This window comes from Musca vetustissima, unplaced genomic scaffold, assembly GCF_032173495.1.
Source record: "Musca vetustissima isolate MV318-11 ecotype Yass unplaced genomic scaffold, APGP_CSIRO_Mvet_v1 utg86691, whole genome shotgun sequence".
NCBI classification, from domain to species: domain Eukaryota; kingdom Metazoa; phylum Arthropoda; class Insecta; order Diptera; family Muscidae; genus Musca; species Musca vetustissima.
In genome coordinates this window covers 13,067-40,733 of record NW_026889429.1, presented here as the reverse complement: position 1 = coordinate 40,733, position 27,667 = coordinate 13,067, and the positions used below count along the sequence as shown (strand labels likewise).

General features: G+C 34.8%; 3 protein-coding genes across 3 annotated transcripts; 2 read left to right on the top strand and 1 right to left on the bottom strand.

The window, feature by feature from the left end:
* The first annotated feature begins 1,874 nt into the window (after window positions 1-1,874).
* LOC133337139 (cuticular protein 47Eg-like) lies at window positions 1,875-2,350 on the top strand. The gene is made up of 2 exons (XM_061545399.1): window positions 1,875-1,899; window positions 1,971-2,350. Exons 1-2 carry the CDS (start codon window positions 1,888-1,890, stop codon window positions 2,322-2,324), a joined length of 366 nt encoding a protein of 121 aa, XP_061401383.1. The 5' UTR covers window positions 1,875-1,887; the 3' UTR covers window positions 2,325-2,350.
* A 19,116-nt stretch (window positions 2,351-21,466) lies between these two features.
* Window positions 21,467-21,893, bottom strand: LOC133337137 (cuticular protein 47Eg-like). The gene is made up of 2 exons (XM_061545397.1): window positions 21,882-21,893; window positions 21,467-21,808 (listed from the first exon to the last, which is right to left on the bottom strand). The coding sequence occupies exons 1-2, from the start codon at window positions 21,891-21,893 to the stop codon at window positions 21,467-21,469; spliced, it is 354 nt and encodes a 117-aa protein (XP_061401381.1).
* A 1,971-nt stretch (window positions 21,894-23,864) lies between these two features.
* Window positions 23,865-24,291, top strand: LOC133337135 (cuticular protein 47Eg-like). Its single transcript, XM_061545396.1, has 2 exons — window positions 23,865-23,876; window positions 23,950-24,291. Exons 1-2 carry the CDS (start codon window positions 23,865-23,867, stop codon window positions 24,289-24,291), a joined length of 354 nt encoding a protein of 117 aa, XP_061401380.1.
* Window positions 24,292-27,667: the final 3,376 nt, after the last annotated feature.

Here is a 27,667-nt window from a genome sequence, read left to right as displayed (position 1 = left end):
CGAATATTGAGAAATTTTTTACCCCCGGAAAACAAAACTGAAAAAAAATCACGCAAAGGAGATGTTGAACTCTAATAAATCAATAGAAATATTACCCAGGCTCGGAATATAGATCTGCAGAACGTAGAGCTCAGTGGTAGTTGTGTAGGGTATCATATTGTCGCCCCGTCCGACTACAACGCTCACTGGCTTTATGTTACATAAGTTAGTTTTTCTCTTTCGAATCGAACTTAATATACATCTAAATCTGAACTCATTTCAGCGTGACTTATCACTTAAGACTTAAGTCAGCGCGCTATGCCAAATTTCGTGAAAATCGAAAGATATATAGAGACTTTGGTACACCATTTACATTAAATCGGATGAAAATATATATGGAAGCTATATCTAAAACTCAACCGATTTTTCCCAATTTCAATACGGTTCGTCCTTGGGTCAAATAAATGAGCTGTGTCAAATTTTGTTCAATTCGGATCAAAAATACGACTTGCACTATTTTTCAATTTAACATGGAGAGACAGACGGACGGACATGCATTAATCGACTCAGAAAATGATTCCATGCATATTCTAAAAAATTGCCAATATTGCCCATATATGATACGGCTACAGCTTTTGTATACAACAAAAGTCGTGAAGTGCATGTCCGATTTTTGTACTTTCCTTAATGTTTCTATAGCCTCAGAATTATGGCTAAAGTGTATAGCCATTATTCTGAGGCTATAGAAACAGTTCAGAAAAATGTGTCTCATAGAAATATTGAGCCAAATCAGTATCTGACAATTTGATATCGATTTTCAAATGCCCTCACACCAACAATTGCTCCCATGTTATACACAAGTTTTTGCGCAACGTTCGGAAGTATAGGTGCAAAGCCACTTAGCCCAATATGCCTGAGGAGTCGCTTGACCAACGGCAAAACGCGTCGCATTATGATGGATGTCAATGTTCTTCCCCTGGCTTTTCTTTTCAACAATAAGTTGGACTCGACTTGATTTATGAATAACATAAAATTTAAACAAAAGACTTAAGCAACAAACTTCAATGACGGCCAGATGTTAACTAATCTACTTAATAGTTCGATCTATCAATAATTTGTGGAAATTTTGATCAGAACAATGTGTTAATAGATTTAAACATCATGTTTTGAACATTTTGGAATCTTTTGCTGGTTCTCAAATTAAAATATCATGATGCTACCAACTGCTGAAGCTACTAGAATAAAAACAACAAAACAAAATACTAAGAAAACACACACAATGACAACACTTAAATTAATTAGACATTGTTATTTATTTTATTTTCGATTTAGTTTTGTTTTTGCTAGCCAGACTCTTTGTCTGTCCGTCTTGTTAAAAATTCATTTATGAAAGAAATGCTAAAAATGAACAAACGACAAAAATAAAAACAACAACAAACGCACATAAGAAATAATAATATGACATCAAACGTCAACACTGCAATGGGACATGATTGTATTTTTTTGGCACCTATGCTAATTATTTAACTAAAAATTTACATAAATAATGAATGAGCACCTCGACCACTGACATGTTCACCTAACATATGATTTGTTTTATTTCTTTCTTTTGGGGGTTTTTTGGTTTGTTTTGCTTGTTTTAATTACGTTTTCTTCGGATCTTCGAAAGGAAACTAGTTTCGATTTTTTCCTTCGAATTTTTTGCTTGCAAAGTTTCCTAAAAAAACCGAAACTCAAAAAACAAAAGAACAAATAATTATTAAATACATTTTGATTGACTTCGTATTCCTACACTTTGTCATTTTTCGTAATTTAGTTGAAATTTAGTATAAATGCGTTTATACTCGAAAGTGGAAGCCACAGTTTCAATTTGTAAGCCATAGAAACAACATAAATCGAAATCCAAACATGAAATTCTTCGTAAGTATTCAAATCAACAGAATTGCTAAAGAATGAAAGTTATTCATTGGGAACTCTCATTTCAATTATAGATTGTTTTCGCTTGCCTTTTGGCCGTTGCCTTCGCCAACGAAGATGCCAACGTTATCCGCAGTGATGCTGAAGTTAATGTAGACAGCTTCAAATATGCCTACGAATTCGACAACAGCATCAAGGCTCAACAAGAAGGCAAATTGGCTGGTGAAGATACCTGGATCGTCAACGGTCAATACTCGTACACCTCTCCCGAAGGTGAACAAGTCTCTTTGCAATACACCGCCGATGAAAATGGTTTCCATGTCGATGCTGCCAATCCTTTGTTGCCCACCCCACCACCAATTCCAGACTACATCCTCAAGGCTATTGAATACATCAAAGCCCACCCCAACCCTGAATTGCAAAATTAAGTTAATAGATGGATAATTGTTATTTTGTTGAATCTGGATTGAAATAAATATTTTGTGATCTATAACTATGTATTTTCTGTTACGTTGGTTCACAAATCTGCACCGATTCCAACAAAACTTTGCATACATCAATCAATTAGAAAAATTATATATCTGGCTCTGTTATGAAAAAGGATTATTGATCATTCGCTCAAAAATTAGCAAAATGGTAAACATAGGAAAATTATTTTTTGAAAAAACCTGTGTACGTTGCTGCTCGTGCACATAGTGATATTTTATCATTGCCGGAAACTGCGTAAGATTTCTTAAATAAGTGTGTTATATATCAATATAACAATTTTTCATTAAAGATTCCGACAAAGTTTTAGGTTAACAAAAGAAACCTTTAATTACGTGCTTTCAAAATTATATTTTTTTTGCGACAAACCTCTACATCATTCCATCCAGTACTTCCGTTAGCTGAAACGACTTCGTATTGGGTTGGAGTCAAATCGCAATATCAAAAACGGTTACAGGCGTTGCATATACGTTCCGAATTCCTGGAGGTTTTAACGTGATTTTAGTTGTGATGTCGGAAGTCGCAGGCTTGTTTCCGGCTACACCCGAGTATTGATATCCTTCCTATTGGCGGCCAATTTATTAAATTTTAGAATTTAAGATATTGAATTAATATATGAACTTGAATTCGCACAACAAATTGTTTCAAATTCCGTGCGAAGTTGTTTACGATTTAGGAATCAAAACAACTTACCGTTCGATATTTTGGGGCATGTAAACAACAAGCAACAAAATGCACGTCAGAGGGCGTTGACTTGTTGCTGAGTTGTAAACAACAAGCAACAAAACACACGGTAATGGGTTCTGATGTGTTACATGGTTGTAAACAACTAGCAACAACACACACGGTAAGGGGTTCTGATGCGTTGCTTGTTCGTAAACAACAAGCAACAACAACACACGGTAAGGGATTCACACTGGTCAGCGGTAAGAAACAACAACGCGCGTGCGTAGAGACTGCGATGCGTCGCCAAGGAATAACGCACAACAACAGTGTGATCCTGAAGGTTGCGACGACGGTCCTATAAAAGGGCGAACAACGAAAGCTGCGGGGACAGTCGTGAGAGAAAAGCAGACAGCACAAGGACCAGACGAGGAAATATCATAAACCCCTTTTAACAGGAGAGTCCATCCAGAATCGAGGAGTGAAGAGGACTGAAGGTGAAGTGAGCTTCCCGTTGCCACTGAAACCACCGACCCCTGACTCACGAAACAACAGGTGAGTTGAGATTGCCACCTGCACCGTTCACGGAAGATGTGAGTTTGGACAAGCCACATCCAGGCCCCTCGACGTACCCCTAGTGAGTTTTCGTACGCCACTAGGACTCCAGGTTACCCCAGGCCCCCAGTCAACCAAGCGACTCTTTCTAAGCGGTGGGCGCTAGTGAGTTGTCCTAAGCCACTACGCCTACATAACGCAGAGGTGCTTCCGTCATCCAGGTGGCAGCTCTAGGCAATTGGCCCCGGCCAGATCACTGGCCTCATCCCAGCGTAGTCCCCTTGTGCGAGACTAGGGTAGGTGTTGGCATAACCTACCCTAGTCTCGCACAATATACCCAATATCAACTGTACTGAAAACGAAGCAATAAAACCCTCCTATACTAAAAAACAACAGACTTCTTTCCTTACTCTTGTCGCTGACAGAAATAAATTTCTGTGACGGACTCTGGCCGCCGGGAGCTTTCCCCAGCAATTCGGTGGACAATTGAGTCGTTACATAGTTTGGTAATTTGCTTTGGAATCCCACAGATGGATCTGATGAATCAAAGTTCAATGAAATTCAATCTTCTGCCAAGAGTATAATTTTTGAGATTTTCACTTGAAATTTAAAAGAGACAGTCTTGAGAAGTTATAGATTCATATTAAATAAGAAGAATCGATTTTTTGAACCCCAGAATGGAGGGGGGAGTGATGGTCCCTTAATACCTTTATGTTAACACTAACCTGACTCTTTTTCCCATATATGAGCCTTGTTTTAATGAATCCATACAAGTGACATTCGGAAATCTATGCATACCAATCGGGCTGACTTATAGCCTAGACAGACGACAGCCTTAATTTGCATTAACAGCCTTAATTCAAATTAACTTGTACATTATCCTCATTTTTATGTGTTGTTAATGCACAAAATCAAACTGAATTTATACTGAATTAAGCAATTTCAATATGGCAATGCTGTAGAAAATAAATTGATTGTTGTCAAATTTGTTTACGTTTACGAAAATAAAAATTAAAAATAAAGGCAAAATTCAACATTTCTTCAAATTTGGAGCTGTTTTATCTTCATTATAGCTGTTAGTTTTCCTTCCTGCCATGTATCAATTTCAAAAAGATGTAATCCTAAAAAATATTGTAAAGAAATATTTTCTTCCTATACACAGACAAACAATAGTTTTGAAACAAAAAACTGGTTCATAAATGCAGAAACTCTAGTCTGTCAGGGGTAAATTTTAATTCAAATTAAGAACTTTTTAATGCAAATTAAGGCTGTCGTCTGTCTATGGTATTAGACTCGTTGGTGTATCATTTGTCTGAAATCGAACAAAATTATGTATCAGAGCTTAATTGGCTTGTAAAAGTGTATGTATGTTAGTAGATTTTCTACTAAAACTTCAATGAAAATTGTTCTAGCCAAGATATTAGAATGAAAATTGCAATGTTTATTCACAAATAAATGAAATGAAATCCTTCGTACGTCCCTGGTGCACCAAACTTCCAATATTGGTCCGATTGAGACAAAATTGTACACAGTGTACTGTATTAGGTACTGATTGATGTATGCGAAGTTTTGTTGGAATCGGTTCTGATTGAGAAATAGGTCCAGATTGATATCTGCGAAGTTTTGTTGGAATCGGTTCAGATTTAGATATAGCTCGCATATGTAGTTTCCTCCGACTTTATGTAAGTGGTGCACCATACTGTCAATATTTGATCGATTGAGACAAAATTTTGCACAGTGTATTGAAATTACTACAGGTTGAGCCTTTGCAATATTTTCACCCTCTTGACCGATTAAAGGTCAACAGCTCATCTTTCTAACCATGTCATATTTTCCATGTCTTGTTTTTACGAGGTGAATAGGTTTTGGTTGATATGATCCTTGGAATATTGACCGACCATCATCTAAACAGTCGTCCTAATTAGTTGTCAAATCCCCTTCACCTTGTAAAATATGTGATGTTCTGCATATTACACTGGCCTCTAGAGGGACTGAAAAATCTGACAAAAATAAAGTTTTCGGTTCATTGCACCCGCTAAATACCATTTCATCGTCGTCGAAAATTATAGGCGTCGTCCTTGACCATAACTGGAAAAGCTGGTCGCTTTGAAATTCTACAAGTTCCAGATACAAGTTCCAGATATCAGATATCCTTCCTCATGTAAATTTTCGTCGTGTTCGGTCAATAACTGTAGCCTCTAGAGCGACCAGAAAAACAAACAAAAACACTGTTTTTGGTCCATTTCACCCCCTAAATACTAACGGATTATTACCACAAACAATAAAGGGTCTTCTTTCACCAGGACCCGGCCTCCATGCAAAATGTCGTGACAATTGGTCCATAATTGTGGCCTGTATCGTGTTTACAAATTACAATGTATTCAGAATTAGATGTACCTCCCATACACATTTTAGTTATATTTCATGTAAATGATTTAATAAGGTCTCTACTTTTGTCCGACAGGAAGTTTTGCATAGATTTCTTCTACCATACACTTTTTACTAGAAATAAGTTATATAGAAATAAGTTATATATTCATCTAAGTAGATGTAAAATCACTTCCATGCTTAATTTACATTAGAAATGTTGCACGATTTCACACCAACCAACAATAAATATATGCTCTTGGTCAGATTCACAAAAAAAAAAAAAAAAAAAAAAAAAAAAAAAAAAAATACAAGTGTTAAATTCCAACAGAAGGTAACACCATTCGTTAATGTGATAGAGCTCCAAATTTAAATTTAAATATAATATAAAATCAACAACTTGTTATACCCTACTCAACTATGTTGTCAGGGTATTATAGCTTTGTGCAGCCCCAAATGTTTGTAACGCCGCGAAATATTGGTCCTAGACCCACCTTTAAGTATACCGATCGTCATATCTCGACTAGCTGAGTCGATCTAGACATGTGTGTCAGTCCGTCCGTCCGTCTGTCCATTATAATTTGTAAACACGATACAGGCCACAGTTATGGACCAATCTTCACGAAATTTTGCATGTAGGATGGGTTCTGGCCAATGAAGACCCCTATTGTTTTTGGAAAAGATCGGTTAACATTTAGGGGATGAAATGGACCAAATACTAAATTTTTGTCGGTTTTTCTGGTCGCTCCAGAGGCCGCAATTATGGCCCAAATACCGCGAATTTTTGCATGGAGAAGGGGATCGGGCCAGAGAATAAGCATGCATGTTTTGATAAAGATCGGTCAATATTTAGCGGGTCAAATGGACCCTGACTTTTGTGTGAAAAATGACAAAATTTGTATTCTATGGCATACATATTTACTCCTGGAGGATGTAGACCCCAGGAGTTGATAGCGTATCCAAGAGGAGTGGTTGGCCTTTAAATTGATACCAAATATAGTGATGTATCTATAGATGTGGGAGTTACAGTCAAATATTTACAGGTGCTTACGTATTCAGATATTATTTAGTAACCCATTACCACATTAGAGGGAGAAATATCGCGCTGATGGCTTTGACATTTTTCATGAAGTTCCAGTTATGGTCAAGAACAACACCTATAATTTTCGGTGATGATCAGATTAAAATTTTGGGATGAAATGGACGGAGAATATAATTTTTTGTGTGTTTTCGAGTAGAGTATAATCCAAAAATCACAACACAACTCACCGTGAAGGTAATCTGCACAAGTAATTAGAAGGACTGTACTGAATATTCGAAAATAGTAAGGAAGAGGTGTTGTTAACCTCTAATCGGACAAGAGGGGGCAAATATCACGAAATATTACTCAGACTCGGAATAAACATCCTCAGAAAGTTAGAGTTCGTGGTAGTTGTGTAGGGTATAGTATGGTCGGCCCCGTCCGACTATACTGCTCCGCTCACTGGTTTTTATATCGTCTGTTCGTTTGTTCGACGTCAGTAGCACAAAAACATTATGATTTATTTAACCAATTTACATGACATTATCTGATTATCATTGAATGTGGCTATTATGTGAAGTCGGATAAAATAACATTGACAGTATTTATATATTTTTGACAATATTCAATAAAATACAAACATTTTTATAATGTCCGTGGTTTTATAGATAACATAATCGGCATGATGATTTTATTAACACACAATCATGTTAATATTGAATTTTTATTGCTCTAATCGCCATGGATATCTATAAAGAAGCAACAGAAGTAAAACAAATTTAAATTTAAAATTGGTTGTGTTCCGGCGTTTTCAGTTATAGCTTTGTTCTAGTTGTAACTATATTATATCGGTGGGTATAATGTAATCGATATCACGTTTGTATCACCAAAATAATTTCTGATATATACTGGTGGCCAAAACTAAACGAAATTGCAAACTGAATACATGATCAGTAAATTTTTTGAAATACGAAAAAACAATAAGTATAAAAACAAAGTTTATTTTGAAATGGGAAAAATTCAATTGAATACTAAATTGGTCCAATTTTTGCTTGGTCAAATCTAAAGCAATTTTTCTTTATATTTTGTTAAAAAATAGCAAATTTTGCTATTAATCGACAGCATAGCCATTATTTTTCATTACGCAGCACACCTACGGACCACTGAATCAAAAAATGCTCATCCTTTGGGAAGAGGCTATGTCTGGTTGTTTGCGAAACTCTTTTGATTTTGCTATCTATCTATAGGATGAAGATCTAAGGAATGAGTTGATTTTTGACTCCCACAACCAATCTTTGATATGTTTCGGTGTTTGTTGGTAGGTTATTGTCAAGCCGAAACACCCAAAAGAAGCGGTATGCAGGTTGAGATAAAAAACTGAAACAAAGTCAAACGTCATACTTTTTACATTATTTTTTTAAATTTTTCTTGCATGAAATTTTAGAATTAGATTAGATTTGTTCGAATTGGTCATCTTTGGCCCTTTGAATTATGGCCTTCCAACGTCCACTGAAACCGTCACACGCTGCCCAAATGTAGATCTGCGGTATTTTGGCCCATTCCCGGTGAAGCGCTTGCTTGAAGTGATCGACACTTTAGTATTTTTCAATGTCAACCTTGCTTTCCAAAATAATCCAGACACAATAGCCCAACGGATTGGTATCCATAGATTTTGGTGGCCATTGTGCGTTGGAAACGAAGCGAGGAACCTAATTTTGTAACCATTTTTGGGTAGCGCGTGCTGGGTCCTGTTGGAATATCCAAGGTCTGGGCCCAAATGTTTACGTGCCCAAGGCTTTAATACACCTTCCAGAATATTTTCGTGATAATGTTCGGCATTTATTTTGATGCCAATGTCGATTAATGGCATGGATTAATGACAGCCCACACCATCACCATGGCCGGCGCTTAAGTTCTGGTGGCCAACCGAAGGTGCACATTTTCAGCAGACCTCTTTGGCAAGTGAACACGATTATTTTGTTTGTTTACAAACTGCTGGACAACGAATGTTTTCTCATGGGAGTAAACAAAATTCGGCAGTTCACCAATTTCGGCCAAACGAAGCAACTCTTTAGCTCTTTCTTTCTATTGAGGTGTAAATTCTTGCACTTTTTGGAATTTCAATGACTTTACCCCATGGTCATTTTTCAATATTTGACAAATGGAATATTGCGATATGTTCAGCCAATTTTCGGCCACTGCGACGCGGGTTTCGATTAAGTCGCTTCTTTTCTTTTCGAACCATTTCTGCTGATCTTGCTGTTTTCTTCTGTCCACTTCCTTGACGTCGGGCTACGCCACCAGTATCACGGTAACGAGCGATGATGGTATAGGACACAAAAGATTTCTTCACATTTAAATGCTGAAGTGCTTTTACGATAGTCACTTGTGGTTTTCCATCCAAATATAAATAAATCACACTATCAGGCTGGAATTTCAACACGAATAACTTTTTGTCTGGAAAATTCTTACCAAAATGCTTTTGTACGATTGTAAACAATATAATGAGCTGTCACTGGAATAATTTTAACAACTGTCGAACGAGTGACCTAGAAATTACAGCAGTCTGGAGTTGGTAGCAGTTTTTTCATCTCACCCTCCCTAGATACCAGTTTTTTATAAGTAAGGAAATTTCACAATGCAAGAAACATATGATAATCGCTTGGCGCCAAGTTCCAACGAAGCTCCCCACGTTTCTGGCGAGTCACTGTAGATGTGTGTGGCCTAGCGTTGTCCTGCTGGAACACGACATCTCTCCTATTGGCCAATTCTGGCCGTTTCTGATCATTGAATTTCTGATCATTGAATTTAGCGTTTGGCCCAATGGAAGCAATTCATAATAAATAATGTCCTTCCTTTGGAGTGCTTCACCGCTCTTTGACCATTATCGTTTTCACACAGGGTTATCGTATGATATGCATTTCTCATATCCAGTCACCATTCGTTTATCTATTTCATTCCGTTTGGCCAAGGCTTCGCAGATGGAAATTCATTCAATCCTATTTTTTATACCCTCCACCATAGTATGGAGGGTATATTAATTTTTTCATTCCGTTTGTAACTCATCGAAATATTTATTTCCGACCCTATAAAGATATATTCTTTATCAGGGTAAAATTCTAAGACGATCTAGCCATGTCCGTCCGTCTGTTGTAATCACGCTATCTTTTGAAGGAATTGAGATAGGGTGGTAAAATTTTGCATAGGTTTATCTTTTGTTTGCAGGCAGGTCAAGTTCGAAGATGGGATATATCGGTCCACGTTTAGGTATAGCTCCCATATAACAGTATCCCCCAATTTTCGGTATTTTGGGGTTCTTGAGCGCGTTTTTCAACCGAATACGCTGACATTTGGTACATTGGGTTTTTATTGGGTAGTAAATGTATCCACAAAAAATTATAAATATAGGTCCACTTTTTCGGATATCCCTCATATAAGGGTATTTTGGGTTCTTGAGCGCGCTTTTCAACCGAATTCGCTGTAAAGTGGTACATTGGGTTCATAATGGGTACCAAATATCTCTACTAAAAATTATAAATGTCGGCCCACTGTTTCTGATAGCCCCCATATAAGGGCACCCCCAATTTTCGGTATTTTGAGATTCTTCAGCGCGATTTTCAACCGAATTCGCTGAAATTTGGTTCATTCGGTTCTTATTGGGTACCAAATATCTTTGTTAAAAATTATAAATATCGGTCCACTTTTTCATTTCAAATACCTGACAGTATACCTGTGGTGGAGGATATCCAAAGTTCGGCCCGGCCGAATTTAATTGGTGTGGCACCCAAATATCGACCCTTTTTTTAATCCAGCTTTGTGTAAATACTTTAAAACACTTTTATGGTAGATTTTTAGCTCCTGGGCGATGTTACGACTGCTAACATGCCAGTCAACCTCGATAATTTCTCCGATTTTATCGACATATTCATATATAATATTTCTCACTGAGTCGTATACCAATTAATATGAGCTTTTGTGAAAAGCAATCTGGATTTCCGATTTTTTCAGATATTTATTCTTGGAATATTTCTCCGAAATCATTTTCTGTCATAAATTATTCACTGACATTTTGCTGGTTTATAGGTGTACTGTATGTGTTTTTGGCAGTAAGTCAAAATTTAAAACCAGACACAAGTTATTGTAATAAAATCTATTTATGAATGATCTAAAAGGATTGAAATAGGTGTAGAAGCCAAAACATAGTAATTGTGACGGTAAAAATAACTAACATTTTGGAGCTCATCTGTTTGTCAAATTTTTTTAACAATATTAAATGTCGCCCATTGACATTCTGTTGGAAACACATTTAATTACTTGTTCGAGTCCCAAAAATGACATACTCGACCGCCTTTTAAATCATGACTCTTCTTAATTGGACTTAGAAAGTGATTCTAAATCAGGGCTGTCCGCACTAATACATTCAAGTTTTGTGATTGTATTTGTTTCAAATACAAAAAAGTATTATTTTCTAATTTAAAGGAAGAAATATATTTTATATCAGCTGTGCCCAAAATAGGTCCCATGGGCTGTCGGTGTGTGACAAATTTCTCACTAACACAATTATAAAAGAGAAACAAAATTTATTTTATTTCAAATTTTACATTCATTCTGCTTTGAGAAGTCAATGAGGAAGGTTCTGTTGTCGATTTTTCTTTGTGAATTTTTGTGCGTACACTGAACGAAATGAATGGGGATATGAAATATGATTTTTTTTGCCGAAAATTATTTCGGAAAATGGAATGTTTGGTTTGTCAGCGCACTATGTCGCGATCAAAATTGTATTATCTTAAGAGACATTTTGTGTCTTTTCCGGATATAACAATAATTTGTCTAACAAGGAAAGGAATTCGCTAGTTTTAGACCTACTAAAACCTTTTTATGAAAGGTATACTTTAGGTTATGAGGAGGAGAGATATATTGAAAGCTCCAATATCAAATTACTCCAAATAAAAGCATCCTATGCTGCGGCATTGGCAAAACAATGCCGCCCATTTGTTGACGGCATGTTTTTCAAAGAACTCTGTCTGGAAGTTTTGCATATATTTGGAGAAAAAGCTCAGGAGTGTTCTAATTTATTAAATGACATTCCATTGTCGCGAAATACCGTCAGTCGTAGGACAGAATCTATCAGTGACTTCATCCATACAAATATTAAAAATATAATTTTGAAGTGCAAATATTTTTCTATATGTATAGATGAGACAACCGATATTGGCGACATTTCCCAACTCTTGATATGCGTTAGTGCGGTAGACGACGACCTTCTGTGCCACGAAGAAATACTGAGATTAGTATCCCTACACGGCCATGTACGGGGAATTGATGTTTATAATGCTGTTTATGAGGAAGTGTTCGACTTTGCTGATAAATCTAAGTTTGTTTGCGTTTGTTCTGATGGGGCGCATGTAATTCCTTTGCCTGTAATGGTATACAAATTAATTTTGGTCTATAAACGATTACTCGGTCCATTATATTGAATTAAATGCATTTTGTCAATATTTTTGACTTCTTTTTTTAATTTCTTCTCAAATATTTATATTCATTCTTGTTAAAGAGCAATTCTAATAATTGCATTCATGTTAATGAATTTGAAGGTTTATTGGATAAAAGAATCAACGCTCACTTGGTTTCAACATCAACAATAAATTAATTACTTTACACTTAAAAAACAAAAAAAGAACCAAAACGAAACGAAAACAGAAAAAAATAAAACAATATTTCTCACAGTTTACTAGAAAACTTTGAAATGTGTGTATTTCGAAACAATCACAATCACAAAATTTGAATGTATTAGTGTGGACAGCCCTGTTTTATATTCAATGCAAATATGGTTGTCGCTGATATATTTTCCCATATAAAGGTATGACTGTTTCTGTTTTGCTCTCCCGCCATAGTTTAGGTCACATATTTCGATTTGTTCCGAACTGATTATTGGCAAAAATATCCCCATTCTTTCTGTTAGTGTATGAAAACAAAAAGGAATGAATGACAATTTTGAAAATATTTTTTTTTTTATTTTCAAATGTTTCTCTTTTATACTTGTATGTGTGAGCAATTTGACACACACAGACAGCCCATGGGACCTATTTTGGGTACTGCTGTTCTAAATGTCTCATTCAAAGTAACTATGGATCTATTATGTTTCCGTCTGCGTGTTACAATGAAATTTACAAAGACATAATATCCTGCAACACAGTATTGTGTAGGGTATAAAATTACAACAAACCTCAACTCCAGCAAAAGTCGATATACCATCCAGAAGCATATTTTCCATATAAACGAATTTATGTAGGGTACCCTATAGTCTGATATTTACACTATGGTTATCCCAATGCGTCTGCACGCTGAATTTTATTACTTTGAAACAGTTTCATGGCATTCAGCCTCATATCTATATATTATATCAGTCTGCTCAACTTCGTTTTTGTTTCAACTTTAGGGCCGATCGAGCAACTTGAAAAAAATTATGAAATTTTTGGTGAGACCGAGATAATTTTACATAAATAAATATTTAATTATTAACGCTTTTGTTTTCGTTTGATTTGCAGTTTGTTTTCTTTGTGATCTTCGTTAGCCTTTTGGCTGTTTTTGGTGCCTCAGATGACTCGAATGGAGCTAACACAAAAGATGAACTGGATATTGCGGATGTAGGCAGTGCTTTTGATTACGACCCCGCGCCATTGGTACATGTTTCTGATCCATTCCCAGAACACTCTAGTGCTTAGATGCTGTTGTTAAATTGTATTTGTTATTATTTTTATTTAAGTGTGTTACGCCATGAAAACCGATAATTAAATTATTTATATTTAATTAAAATGAATGTGTTGATGTTGTAATGATGATATAATTTACAAACAGTGTGCAGTGATAATAGGAAATTTTAATCAATGCAATCTTTCAACGCTTTTTCTTGAATATATTGTAAAAAACATGTCTCTGTGCAGGCCAAGTCCGAAGATGGGTTATATGGTTTCACATTTATATCTAGTCTTCAGCCTTGTGGCATTTTATATTATAAACGATGGCTCACGCTATTAAATTTGTTATATTTTGCATGCGATCCATATTAATGAAAATCGTTTGTTATTTAGATATAACTCGTATGATTTCATGTGAATAGTGTAACTAAATCCCAAAACCGGTTCAGATTTAAATATTGCTCCCTTGCATATTTTTGTAAGTGGTGTATCTAAATTCCTACTTTTGTTCGATTGAGATTAAATTTGGCATAGCGTGCTGCAGAATGCCGGAAAACCTTTATCAAGCTTTTAAATCAATAAACTGTGAACAACAGTATTAAACGCTAATCCCATTGTGAGCGTGACACAAGAGCTTCATTAGGTTTTTTCAATGTCAACCTCCCTTTTATAACGCCAAGTTAGAAAAGTTAAACAATGTCACTTAATTTTCTATAGTACCCCGACTACAGGTTTTATGCAAAGGGATTATACAACTGGATCTCCACTGAAGAGGAAAAATATCCGAGATAAGGAATAGTTAAATAAATCTGTTAGTGGTACGTACAATTCATAAGCACACGTCGCACTATGTCGCGAGTTCATATAAACAGCGGCCAAAAATAGGAGTTATCCTAAGTTAATGAAATTTGGTACATGTGCTTATTATTGGCCTAAAGAGGAACTTGCAAAGAATTTAATAGATCGGACCAAGATTTGGTATACCTCCCATATAATGGGTCTTGAGAATGTCACCCTTTTGGCCTATAAAATCTTTAATATGCAACCAAATTCAATGAAAATTGGAAATTTACATTCACTTAGGCCTATAAAGCAACTGACCAGAAACTGGAAAAATCGGACCAAGAGTTGATATACCTCCTATACAAAGGGTCTTGAAAATTTTACTATTTAGGGCTATATAATCTTTAATATTCAACAAAATTCGATGAAAAACAAATTGGCAATTTATATTTACTTATGCCTATAAAGCAACGGACCAAAAACTGGGTAGGTCGGACCATGATATACCTCCCATACAAAGGGTCTTGAAAATCCGATTTTTTGACCTATAAAATTGTTTTTATTAATAAAAATTCCATGAACATTTTCAAAATTTTAAAGTAATTTGAAGTAATTTGGAAGAAGAGAGTAATAGGTATTGCAATTTAGTTGTTGGTTCATGTTACAGGTACCTACCATACCAAAAGTGCCTAAAAAAGTAACTTTCTCATAGTACAGAAAGTTACTTTTTTAGGCACTTTTGGTATCGTTATATGCAGCTAAATTAAGTGTAGTAGTTTTATTTTTGTTATTTTTATTATAATAAAATATTTCATATACTTTATTCATTAATAAACCAGTGAGCGGAGCAGTATAGTCGGACGGGGCCGACCATGCGATACCCTACACAACTACCACGAACTCTAACTTTCAGAGGATGTTTATTCCGAGTCTGAGTAATATTTCGTGATATTTGCCCCCTCTTGTCCGATTAGAGGTTAACAACACCTCTTCCTTACTTTTTTCGAATATTCAGTACAGTCCTTCTAATTACTTGTCCAGATTACCTTCACGGTGGGTTGTGTTGTGATTTTCGGATTATACTCTACTCGAAAACACACAAAAAATTATGTTTTCGGTCCATTTCATCCCAAAATTTTAATCTGATCATCACCGAAAATTGTAGGCGTTGTTCTTGACCATAACTGGAACTTCATGAAAAATGTCAAAGCCATCAGCGCGATATTTCTCCCTCTAATGTGGTAATACGTAAGCACCTGTAAATATTTGACTGTATCTCCCACATCTGAGTAGATACATCACTATATTTGGTATCAATTTAAAGGCCAACCCCTCCTCTTGGATATGCTATCAACTCCTGGGGTCTACATCCTCCAGGAGTAAATATATATGCCATAGAATACAAATTTTGTCATTTTTCACACAAAAGTCAGGGTCCATTTGACCCGCTAAATATTGACCGATCTTTATCAAAACATGCATGCTTATTCTCTGACCCGATCCCCTTCTCCATGCAAAAATTCGCGGTGTTTGGGCCATAATTGCGGCCTCTGGAGCGACCAGAAAAACCGACAAAAATTTAGTATTTGGTCCATTTCATCCCCTAAATATTAACCGATCTTTTCCAAAAACAATAGGGGTCTTCATTGGCCAGAACCCATCCTACATGCAAAATTTCGTGAAGATTGGTCCATAACTGTGGCCTGTATCGTGTTTACAAATTATAATGGACAGACGGACGGACGGACACACATGTCTAGATCGACTCAGCTAGTCGAGATATGACGATCGGTATACTTAAAGGTGGGTCTAGGACCAATATTTCGCGGCGTTACAAACATTTGGGGCTGCACAAAGCTATAATACCCTGACAACATAGTTGTGTAGGGTATAATTACTTTTATGTCATTCACAAAATTTTCAAAACACACATCAGAGATATATATAAAATATTGTCTTCCCAAATGTACGATTTAGTATCATCAATGTTATAATTTCGGGCCATAACTTTATGGCTGTTTAAGGATATTACAAGGTCGGATTGTAATATATATATATATATATATAATTATTTTGTGGCATGACTTGTTTGCATCTTGTAAAAGTCACTCAAAAGGTATTGTACTGCACGTTGCATATCCCATGCCAAGAAATAATATTTTTCTGTATGAACTTTCCACAAAGGTAATTCATGCACGACCTCTAAATTTAGATTATAAGATGATGTCTCAAATAATCTGATTAATAATTATAATCTTCAAATTGACTGAAAATTTGTTTAAAAGCTATATTTTAAAACAAATTCTCCCATATCTCCGCATCGAATAACGTTTTTACTGCGTAATTGCAAATTTTATGCAAAATATTGTATGATTAGTATGTTCTGAATCCATCGTGTCCTTCCTATTTGGCCCTCAATAACTTATTTAATTTTTTACATAACATATTGTAACCATTTCATGAATGTGCCATATTTTTTATAAGGTGGTCACCAAAAATATTAAATAACTCTTAGGACCGCAGGTCTCCGCAGCTAATTTTTGTTATTCCTTAAATGACACACTTTTAACCACTCAAATAAAAAAATTAGAGCTAAACTTTTTTTTCTGCTCCATTAATTTCAAAATTTGTTTTACAAATTTGATGAACTAAGTACTACAATTGTGGACACTGTATACACCATATGATATCTATATACATGCAATCTACACCGAATCCTAGTTTTTAACATCCACAGCAACCAAAATAAAGACTTTTATAATAACCGTTAATTTGAATATTCAAATATTTGAGTATCAGAAAAACCATATGCACAATTTTTCGAAAATATGATAAAAAATCAGTTTATAAATAATTATCAGATTTGAACCTTTGTAGAGACAAAACTACTCGACATATCGATATAAAATTTCATATTTATTCTAATTGGAGTGTTTTCTATCATACATCGTCAAAAAATTTGTCCTCTGAGGTACTTGGTTTTGACCATTTTTGGCCGCGTTCGTGAGTATAGATAAGGGGACGCCATGTGGACCAGCAGAATTATACGTTTTTAGAGATTTCTTGGCATTTAATACCTCATCCATTGAAACAAACTTTGTATAACAATTTCATAGCGAATAAAGTTATTCATTGAATGCATAATTTTATCGGACCCGTGTAGACAATTTAGAGAGTAGGTCAATGCGAATATAGCTACAATTAAGTCCCACCTATTTTGTTTTGAATGGGCCCTTCATGTGCAATGAGTATTTCGTGAGATAAAATCTTAATGATCATTCGAAATTGTTTATTCATGAGAATTTATAAGAACTTGTCAGTCATTGTACGCAAATATGTAATTAAACACACGCTTTAGATCCACACAATATGTGGTTTTAGAGTAATACACAAGGAAATTGACCGATTCATATTGTGTCTTTGTGCATATGTTTGTAACAGGCAAAACTTCCTGTGTCGATTTATGCATGTCCGTCCCTCTGTGCATGTTAAATTGTAAACAAAGTACAGGTCGCATTTATGATTCGATTTGGATGAAATTTGGCACAGCTCATTTATTTTGCCTTATTAAATTAATTAACTAGAAAATATTTTATATTCCTTTAAATTCAGTAATAAAATTTATATTTATTTTAAGGTGAACAATTTTAATTAAAGATTATACTTAGATTTACTTAAATCTAATTATATCCATAAGTGGATTCAAAATCTATACAATCAAATAAAAACAAAGAAAAAAGGCACAATTTACGTAACAGGATCCATACAAAAATTAGTAATTTAAATTTTTGGTTGTTAAGCCCATTCCGGTGCCAATATGCACTAAATTAATTATACAAATAATACCTAGCACCTATTGAGCTCAAAGCGGTTATTGTATAGTCCTTTTGATTATTAAGGGCTGATTTTGTTTTTATCAACGAATGGGATTAACAACTAAAAAATTGAATCTAAATGATGATAAAAAACAGTAAGGAAAGTCGGACGGGGCCGACTATATGATACTCTTAACCACTTTGGGTATATTCAACAGATGAATCCTAACAGACGTCACATTTTTAATGGACCACTAAAATGAAATTGGATCCATAAACATGCCATTCTGCAACCTATACTAAAAAGAAGCTATATCTAAATCTGAACCGATTTCAACGATTTCAGGAAACATAAACCACCTAATTCACAACGCTGTGCCACATTTCGTGCAAACCGAAAGATATATAAGGACTTTAGTGGACAATTTACATAAAATCGAACGAAGCTATATATAGAGCTATATTTAAATCTGAACCGACACTATGAAAAATTTAGCGTAAATCTAAAGATATATAGAGACTTTTGTGCACCATTTACATAAAATTGGACGAAACTATATATAAGAGCTGTATCTTAATCTGAACCGATTTTCACGAAACTTAGCACACACCATTCTCGGCTTAATTCAGTACGCTGTGCCAAATTTCGTGCAAATCGAAAGATATTTAGAGACTTTGGTACACCGTTTACCTTAAATCGGACGAAACTATATATGGGAGCTATATCTAAATCTGGACCGATTTTCTCGAAACTATGCAGACATGACTCTAGCCTCAATTCAGTACGTTATGCCAAATTTCGTACAAATCGAAGGATATCTAGGGACTTTGGTGCACCATTTACATGAAATCGGACGAAACTATATATGGGAGCTATATCTAAATCTGGGCCGATTTTCACGAAACTTGGCAGACATCATTCTAGACCTAAATGCTTAGGCTGTACCAATTTTCGTGCAAATCGAAAGAGATATAGGGACCGTTTACATTAAATCGGTTAAATATATATATGAGAGCTATATCTAAATCTGAACCGATTTTTCCCAATTTCAATAGGGTTCGTCCTTGGGCCGAATAAGTGACCTATGCCAAATTTCTTCCCATTTGGATCATAAATGCAACCTGTACTTTTTTTACAATTTAACATGGACAGACAGACGGACGAACGGAAATGCATAAATCGACTCAGAAAGTGATTCTATACATATTCTCAAAAGGAACCATGTGTCTATCTCGTTTCCTTTTGCCTGTTACAAACATATGCACAAAGACATAATACCCAGTACCACAGTGTGGTGAAGGGTATAAAAATGGAATATATATATATATATATATATGATTGCGGATGCGTCTTTTTTGAACATCTGTTCTATAGGAAGGAGTTGCGAGATCGAAAAAACTTTAATATCTGTTCATTGCTGAGATTAACGTTTACAAAACATTTAACGTTTTTCTGTTTATAAGAAGAACTTTCGGAATTGCCCTCTAAGTGTCGACATTTTAAAAAAATTACTTCGTACAGTTTTTATCAAACCAACAATGAGTGCTTAGATGGGATCTATGGTCTCACTCATCCTTGTACATCCAACCAGAAAAGATTAACATTTTAAAAATATATAAATCCAAACATTTCATCTAGGAAAAATGTTATCATACCTAAATAATTTTGTTATTGCCAATAAAGTCATTGTACATCAACATATTTGCTAACCTCGCCAGTTTTTGATGAACCAAGTAAGTTCCGATTATCGCAAATTTCAATTGTTCAATATGATCAACATTAGTTAATTTATGCTGGAATTCCAATCTCACATTAAGAGTTGGGTGATATTTATCTTCAGGTTCAGAAAACTGGGAACATCTACATAAAGATATATTTATCGTTGATGAAAATACTAAATCTAATATTCTATCTTTAGCGTTGGAGATATTATTTCCCAGAAAATAGCCATGCCAGATGAAGTTGATAATGTTGATGAGGTAGGCACATAATCGATATTATTATCACCTAGAACCCATGTTAAATTTGGCAAATTGAAGTCACCAAAACAAACAATTTCACAGTTAGATGGCATTGAATTTGAAGCTTGGTTTATTAATTCAGCATGTCTAATGTAAGAGTTAGGAACACAATTTTAATCGAATAATTTAATCGAACACAAACAAATTCAGTATCTGCATTATTATTTATTGAAATGCACTCAGAGGCAATAGAATTATGTACAGCTTTCAGCACTCCACCGCCGATTTTATTAAGTCTATCATGTCTATAAACATGATATTAATCTGAAAAAATTTCAGTATCACCAATCTCAGGTTTAAGCCATGTTTCAGAGAAGACAACAATTTTATAATCGCAATCGAAAGATTTAAGGTAAGTATTTTTTTAGTTTTGTATTGAGGCCTCTTACGTTTTGATAAATTAATTGTAAGGCATTACTTAGTTTTTTTGAACCGGATACGTTGTCGGAAATAACCAATGGGTTTGCATTGTTGGATCTTTCCCTAAGTTCAAACTCTTTTACTAAAATCCCATCAGGCCAAAACGATTCATTGACTAAAACGTTAAATATTTTTTGAGGAATAATAAGTTTATATAAGGAAATGTCACGCGTAGTTGATTACTTAAACTTTAAAAAATTTACAATGTTTTTCATGAAGGCTATGGATTGTAGATTTAATATAATTTCGGACGTTATCTACCGAGGTATTAGAATGGAGCCTAGAAATAAATAGAGTTTTTCTAGGAGCAACAACGATAAGTTCACTATTGTCCACAGAGAGAGGAGGATTTGATAAAGTTACCGGATTTAAAGATGGAGTAACTTCTATAGCAGGTATATATAAAGAAGAAGAATCAGCCAATTTGGCTTCAGAAGATAAGGTCTCAGTCTGAGTACTTTCATTTGCATGTAACATACAATGGCACAAAGACATAATACCCAGCACCACAGCGTGTTTTTTAGGTATAATTATTGATTGGTGCCTTTCATTTTCATCATAATAACACTTTATATCCACAATAATTCCAATTCTTTTCCAACTACAATTTCACTTAATTAGAAATCCAAATATTGTGCAAAATTCCTAGGTAGTCAAAATAAGATTTTTTTCTAAATTTCAAATAATATTTATTTTGTAAAACATCCAAGCAACAAATAACAATTTAATTCAGCTGCAATTTATTGAGCTGGGTGAGCATTGATGTATTCAATAGCCTTAAGGATGTGAGCTGGAATTGGTGGTGGGGTGGGCAACAAAGGATTGGCAGCATCGACATGGAAACCATTTTCATCGGCGGTGTATTGCAAAGAGACTTGTTCACCTTCGGGTGAGGTGTAGGAGTATTGACCATTGACCTTCCAGGTGTCTTCACCAGCCAATTTACCTTCTTGTTGAGCCTTGATGCCGTTGGAGAATTCGTAGGCATATTTGAAATTGTCTACATTAACTTCAGCATCACTGCGGAGGACATCGGCTTCCTCGTTGGCGGCAACAACGGCCAAAACGCAAGCAAAAACGATCTGTCCGTAAAAAAAACGAAATTCGTGGTTATTGGCGAATAATCGGAAGAGATTAGAATTATTTAATACTTACGAAGAATTTCATATTGATACGAGTTGTTTGATAGAATCGAAAGATGATACTAATAATCTCATTCTCCAATCGTTACCAATTTATACTATCATATTGTAGCATCGCTGTTTGTGCGAGGTGAGGTCACCGGGGAAGAACTTGTTTCCTACGTAAATTATGTAACAACAAAATATTCGACTATTTAAATTAATATGTTATGGCTACTTCGTTGCTGACGATTGAATAATTTTTTTTATGTGGTTTTGTTCTAAGTTTTTGTTCTAGTTGTATTCGAATTAGTAGTTTTGAAATAGGAATTATGCTTGGTGACGTAAAGAATCATATGAATTTGTGTGGTTATGTTAAGTGTATTACTGAAAAAAACAAGTGAGCGGAGTAGTATAGTCGGACGGGGCCGAACATTTAATACCCTACACAACTACTACTGAGCTCAAAGTTACTGACTCTCTTCATCGATTGGAGGTCTACAGGTCCTCTGCGGCATCTTTTTCGAATCGTGTTTCCCGGAAGTAAAAAAATTATCAATACGATCCAAAGTTTGTTATTTGAAACATTTGTGCTGTTCAGCTTTTCGATATACTATCTATTTATCGAGTTTATGGCAATCGGAAGTTAATGTTTTCGCCATGGAATAAACATTTTGTAATTTTTCACACAAAAGTCGGGGTCCATTTCGCCCGCTAAATATTGACCGATCTTCATCAAAACAGTCATGCTTTTCTATGGTCAGATCATAGAATAAGGACCAGAACAGACCACATTTTCTGGTCCTAATTGTGGCCTACTGAGCAACCAGAAAAACAGACAAAAAGTTTTCGTGACGATTGGTCCTTAACTGTCGACTGTATGGTCGGACGGACACACATGCCCACATCGACTCAGCTAGTCGACATATGACGATCGGTATACTAAAAGGTGGGTCCAAGACCAATATTGCATTGGCGTGATTTTTGTGGCTGGCAGATGGGGTATATCGATCCACGTTGAAGCAGGGTCTCCATATAACGGTATTATTTTAACAATTTTGGATATTTGGTCAATATGCTTTGGTTTGAGCCAGTAAATGTGTTTCAATTGTACCACTCAAAATTGGTCATTCTACGCTGTTCAATTGTTCCTCCACCACAAGGTGTAGTGTTTATTAATATTGTCATTCCGTTTGTAAAACCTCTAAATAATCACCTAAGATCACGTAAAGTTTATTATTCATGATCAGATTAAAATTCTATGTCGACTTATGGATGCCCGTCTGTTAGTACAATTTTACCTGTTTAAAAAATCTTTGCATCAATCGAGTCAATCTTGTTTGAGCGATTTCCAAATTATACAAAAATAACCCTATAATATATAACGTCACTGAAAATAACACAACACATGGTAGTCATCATGGAAAATTCTGATGGCGCCCGCTACACATGCGTTGAGCATTAATATATTTGTGATCTTTAAATAGACCTAGTTTAACATAGAAATCAAAGATGTAATTGCGACATGACTTGGAGAAATCGATGAATGTTTCAATAACAGTTATAAATATTCTAATAGCATATATCCATATATTCTAAGATCAAAGATATAAAAATATCATCGCATTTTGAATAAGAACTGATGACGCTAATCGCAGTATCTATTCATTTTTATTTTCCAATTTTGTTTAAGTTAGCAGTCGGCCGATAACAAGTTTTTGAAATATGTCTATAAATGATCTGCCGGTTCCCAAATCAAGAATTGAAAAAAAAATACTGCTATAAGTATTTTTAAAATAATTCAGTCTGTTGTGAGAAAATTTGAATAAAATATTATTCTCTTTTACTTAAGTAGGCATATTTTTGTTGTTACATAATTAATACAGAAAACTAGTTCTGACCCAATAGTGTTTTAACATAATCTCCAATTCTCAGCTTTGACAGTATATATTGCTAACGATTGGAGGAGGAAATTATTAGTATCATCTTTCGATTCTATCAAACAACTCGTATCAATATGAAATTCTTCGTAAGTATTAAATAATTCTAATCTCTTCGGATTATTCGCCAATAACCACGAATTTCGCTTTCGTTACCCACAGATCGTTTTTGCTTGCGTTTTGGCCGTTGTTGCCGCCAACGAGGAAGCCGATGTCCTCCGCAGTGATGCTGAAGTTAATGTAGACAATTTCAAATATGCCTACGAATTCTCCAACGGCATCAAGGCTCAACAAGAAGGTAAATTGGCTGGTGAAGACACCTGGAAGGTCAATGGTCAATACTCCTACACCTCACCCGAAGGTGAACAAGTCTCTTTGCAATACACCGCCGATGAAAATGGTTTCCATGTCGATGCTGCCAATCCTTTGTTGCCCACCCCACCACCAATTCCAGCTCACATCCTTAAGGCTATTGAATACATCAATGCTCACCCAGCTCAATAAATTGCAGCTGAATTAAATTGTTATTTGTTGCTTGGATGTTTTACAAAATAAATATTATTTGAAATTTAGAAAAAAATGTTATTTTGACTACCTATGGATTTTGCACAATATTTGGATTCCAGTTAAGTGAAATGTCTTTGTTCAGTTGTTTTTAACAGAAAGAGAAATAAAGATTCACTTTCGGAGTCGGATTCCTATTTTTGTAAACAAAATACATGTCGTATTTACTACACAATTGTTATGATGATCAAATTCAATCTATTGGACCTTATTGAAATTTTGCAATAATCGGCTCAGATTTAAATTAGTTTTTGTATAGATTTTCGTCCAATTCTTTATACATTATGCACTATTCCTTTTCTGTAATTTCTGAAACAAAAAATATGCGAAACAAAAATATATATGTCTAAAACAAAAAATATGCGACTTCCGCCAAATTGGCATGAACATATAACGAAGCAGTATAGAATAACGTCGCAAACTATTTTCTAGTTAGAAATTAACTAGCCGAACCCACAAGGTATAATCTCGAGTGAACTTACTTGTTTCATAAAAAAGTGGCGAGTTAGGCAAATGTAACGGTGTGTAATCGATGGATAACTTTATTCGCTACAGAAAAATTATTTATGTTTGACAACACTTGTCCCAGGTTTTGGATTTATATATTTTTAAAATGATCAACATTTCTGGTTGGATGTACAAGAAGGAGTGAGACGATAGATCCCAGTTTAGCAATCATTGTTGGTTCTGTAAAAATTTTACGAACTACATTTTTATACCTTACCTATATATTTTTCGATTTGCACGAAATTTGGAATAGCGTGCTGAATTAGGCCTAGGATGACGTGCGTGAAGTTTCGTCAAAATCGGTTCAGAATTAGATATAGCTCCCATATATATTTTCGTCCGATTTAAGGTTAATGGTGAGCCAAAGACCCTAAATATCTTTCGATTTGAACGAAATTCTAAACTAAATTAAGTCTAGAATGATGTCTGCTAAGTTTCGTGAAAATCGGTTCAGAATTAGATACAGCTCCTATATATATTTTCGTCCGATTTGAGGTAAATGGTGTGCCAAAGTCCCTAAATATCTTTCGATATGCACGAAATTTGGTACAGCGTATTGATTTAAGTCTATAATGGTGTGTGCTAAGATTCGTGGAAATTTGTTCAGATTTAGATGTAACTCGAATGTATATTTAATGTAAATGGTGAACGATTTAATGTAAATGGTGAACCAAAGTACTATACACAGTACACTGTATACCTTTCGATTTACATGAAATTTGTCATAGCGTACTAACATAATTCTACAATTATGTGTGTTAATTTTCCTGAAAATTGGTTCAGATTTAGATATAGCTCCCATATATCTTTTCGTCCGATTTTATGTAAATGATGCACCAAACTCCTAATGTTTGTCCAATTGACACGAAATTTCGCACAACATATCCAGTTGAGACTAGAATGATTGCGTTTTTATTTATTTATTTTTTTGTTTAATAGGTGCCGGTGCAGACATAGCTTCCATATATATTTCTGAAGCGTGTATGATTGATATTACCGAACAGTGTTCATTAAATGAGCTATAAATCGATTTACACGATTTTTTTTTTGCAGAAAGGCATGTGTATGGATTGATGTTAGTCGGTTCACATATTGATAATGATCAAATCAATTTTTTAATGGAATTAAAAAAAAAATTGAGAATTCCCAAACGTAGAATATAACCAATGTGATGAAGAGTATCATATTGTCGGCCCAGCCCGACATTACTTCTAGGATGATTTCGTAAGGCGACCAGATTTCGGAAATGAAAAGAGATGAAATCCAGAAATAAAAATTAAGCAATTTATTAAATGTAGTCGACATAATTCAAAAAATTCTATATGTCTGTCTGGTCTATTCCCATACTGCAGGAATCTATAACTTTTTACTACGATAACAAATTTTCTTTATAATATCGAAAAAATAATAAAAACTGGTAGATTCTTGCAGTACGGGTACAGACCAATATTTTACTGAAAAATTTATGTATTGATATTACAATATGTACATATTTCTCTGTGCAAAAACTTTCAAGAATCGTATACCGTACACAGACAATAGCCTTAAATGGCATTAAAAATTCTAAATTTGAATTAATATTTACCTTTTCAGACGAGAGTTTCTGCTTTTATGAAACTGTATTTTTGAAAACAATTGTTTGTCTGTGTGTATTTTTTATGAAATGGGTACATGAGGGAAAGAACGAGTAGCAGCTATGATGAGTTCAGCTACCAATTTGAAATAATGCTGAAACGTGTCTCTATTTCTCATTATAATCTTCACCATACTGTGGTACAGGGTATTATGTCTTTGTGCATATGTTTGTAATAGGCAACAGGAAACGAGACTGAATATGCATAGGATCACTTTCTGAGTCGATTTATGCCTGTCCGTCCGTCTGTTCGTCTGTTGGTGTTAAATTGTAAACAAAGTACAGGTCGCATTTATAATGTGATTTGGATGAAATTTGGCACAGCTCATTTGTTTGGCCCAAGACGAACCCTATTGAAATTGGAAAAAATTGGTTCAGATTTAGATATAGCTCCCATATATAGTTTCGTCCAATTTAATGTAAATGGTGTACCAAAATCAATATATATATATATATTTCGATTAACACGAAATTTGACATAGCGTAATGAATTAGGTCTATAATGATGTGTGTTAAGTTTCCTGAAAATCGGTCCAGATTTAGATATAGCTCCCATATATATTTTCGTCCGATTTAATGTAAATGGTGTATCAAAATCCCTATATATTTCAATTAACACGAAATTTGGCACAGTGTACTGAATTAGGTCTAGAATGATGTGTTTTAAGATCCCTGAAAATCCTATATATTTTTTTCCGATTTTATGTAAATTGCGCACTAAAGACCCAAAGGTTGTCCGATTGCCACACAATTTTGTACAATGAGCTGTAGTTAATATAAGTTAAACTCTGGCCAGTCTCATTGAAATCGGTTCAGATATATATTTTCGTCCGATTTTTCACAAATCAGTATAACCTAGAAGTTTGATATAAATGCTTCACCGAGGTGGATCCAATCCCCACAACATTTTGCAATACGTACTGAAGTTACTTTAACATAACTTGTGGCAAGCTTAGTTGAAATCGGTTTAGACTTAGATATAGCTCCTATATATAGTTTTTGCACAATATACTGAATTTAGTACAGCGTACCGTGTGCTAAGTATTGTAAAAATCGTTTCAGATTTCCGTATATTGTTCCGTCCGATTTTAAATAAATGGTTCACCAATGACCCAAAGGTAGACCGATTGACACAAAATTTTGCACAACGTACTGGAGTTAATATAACCTAGGTTG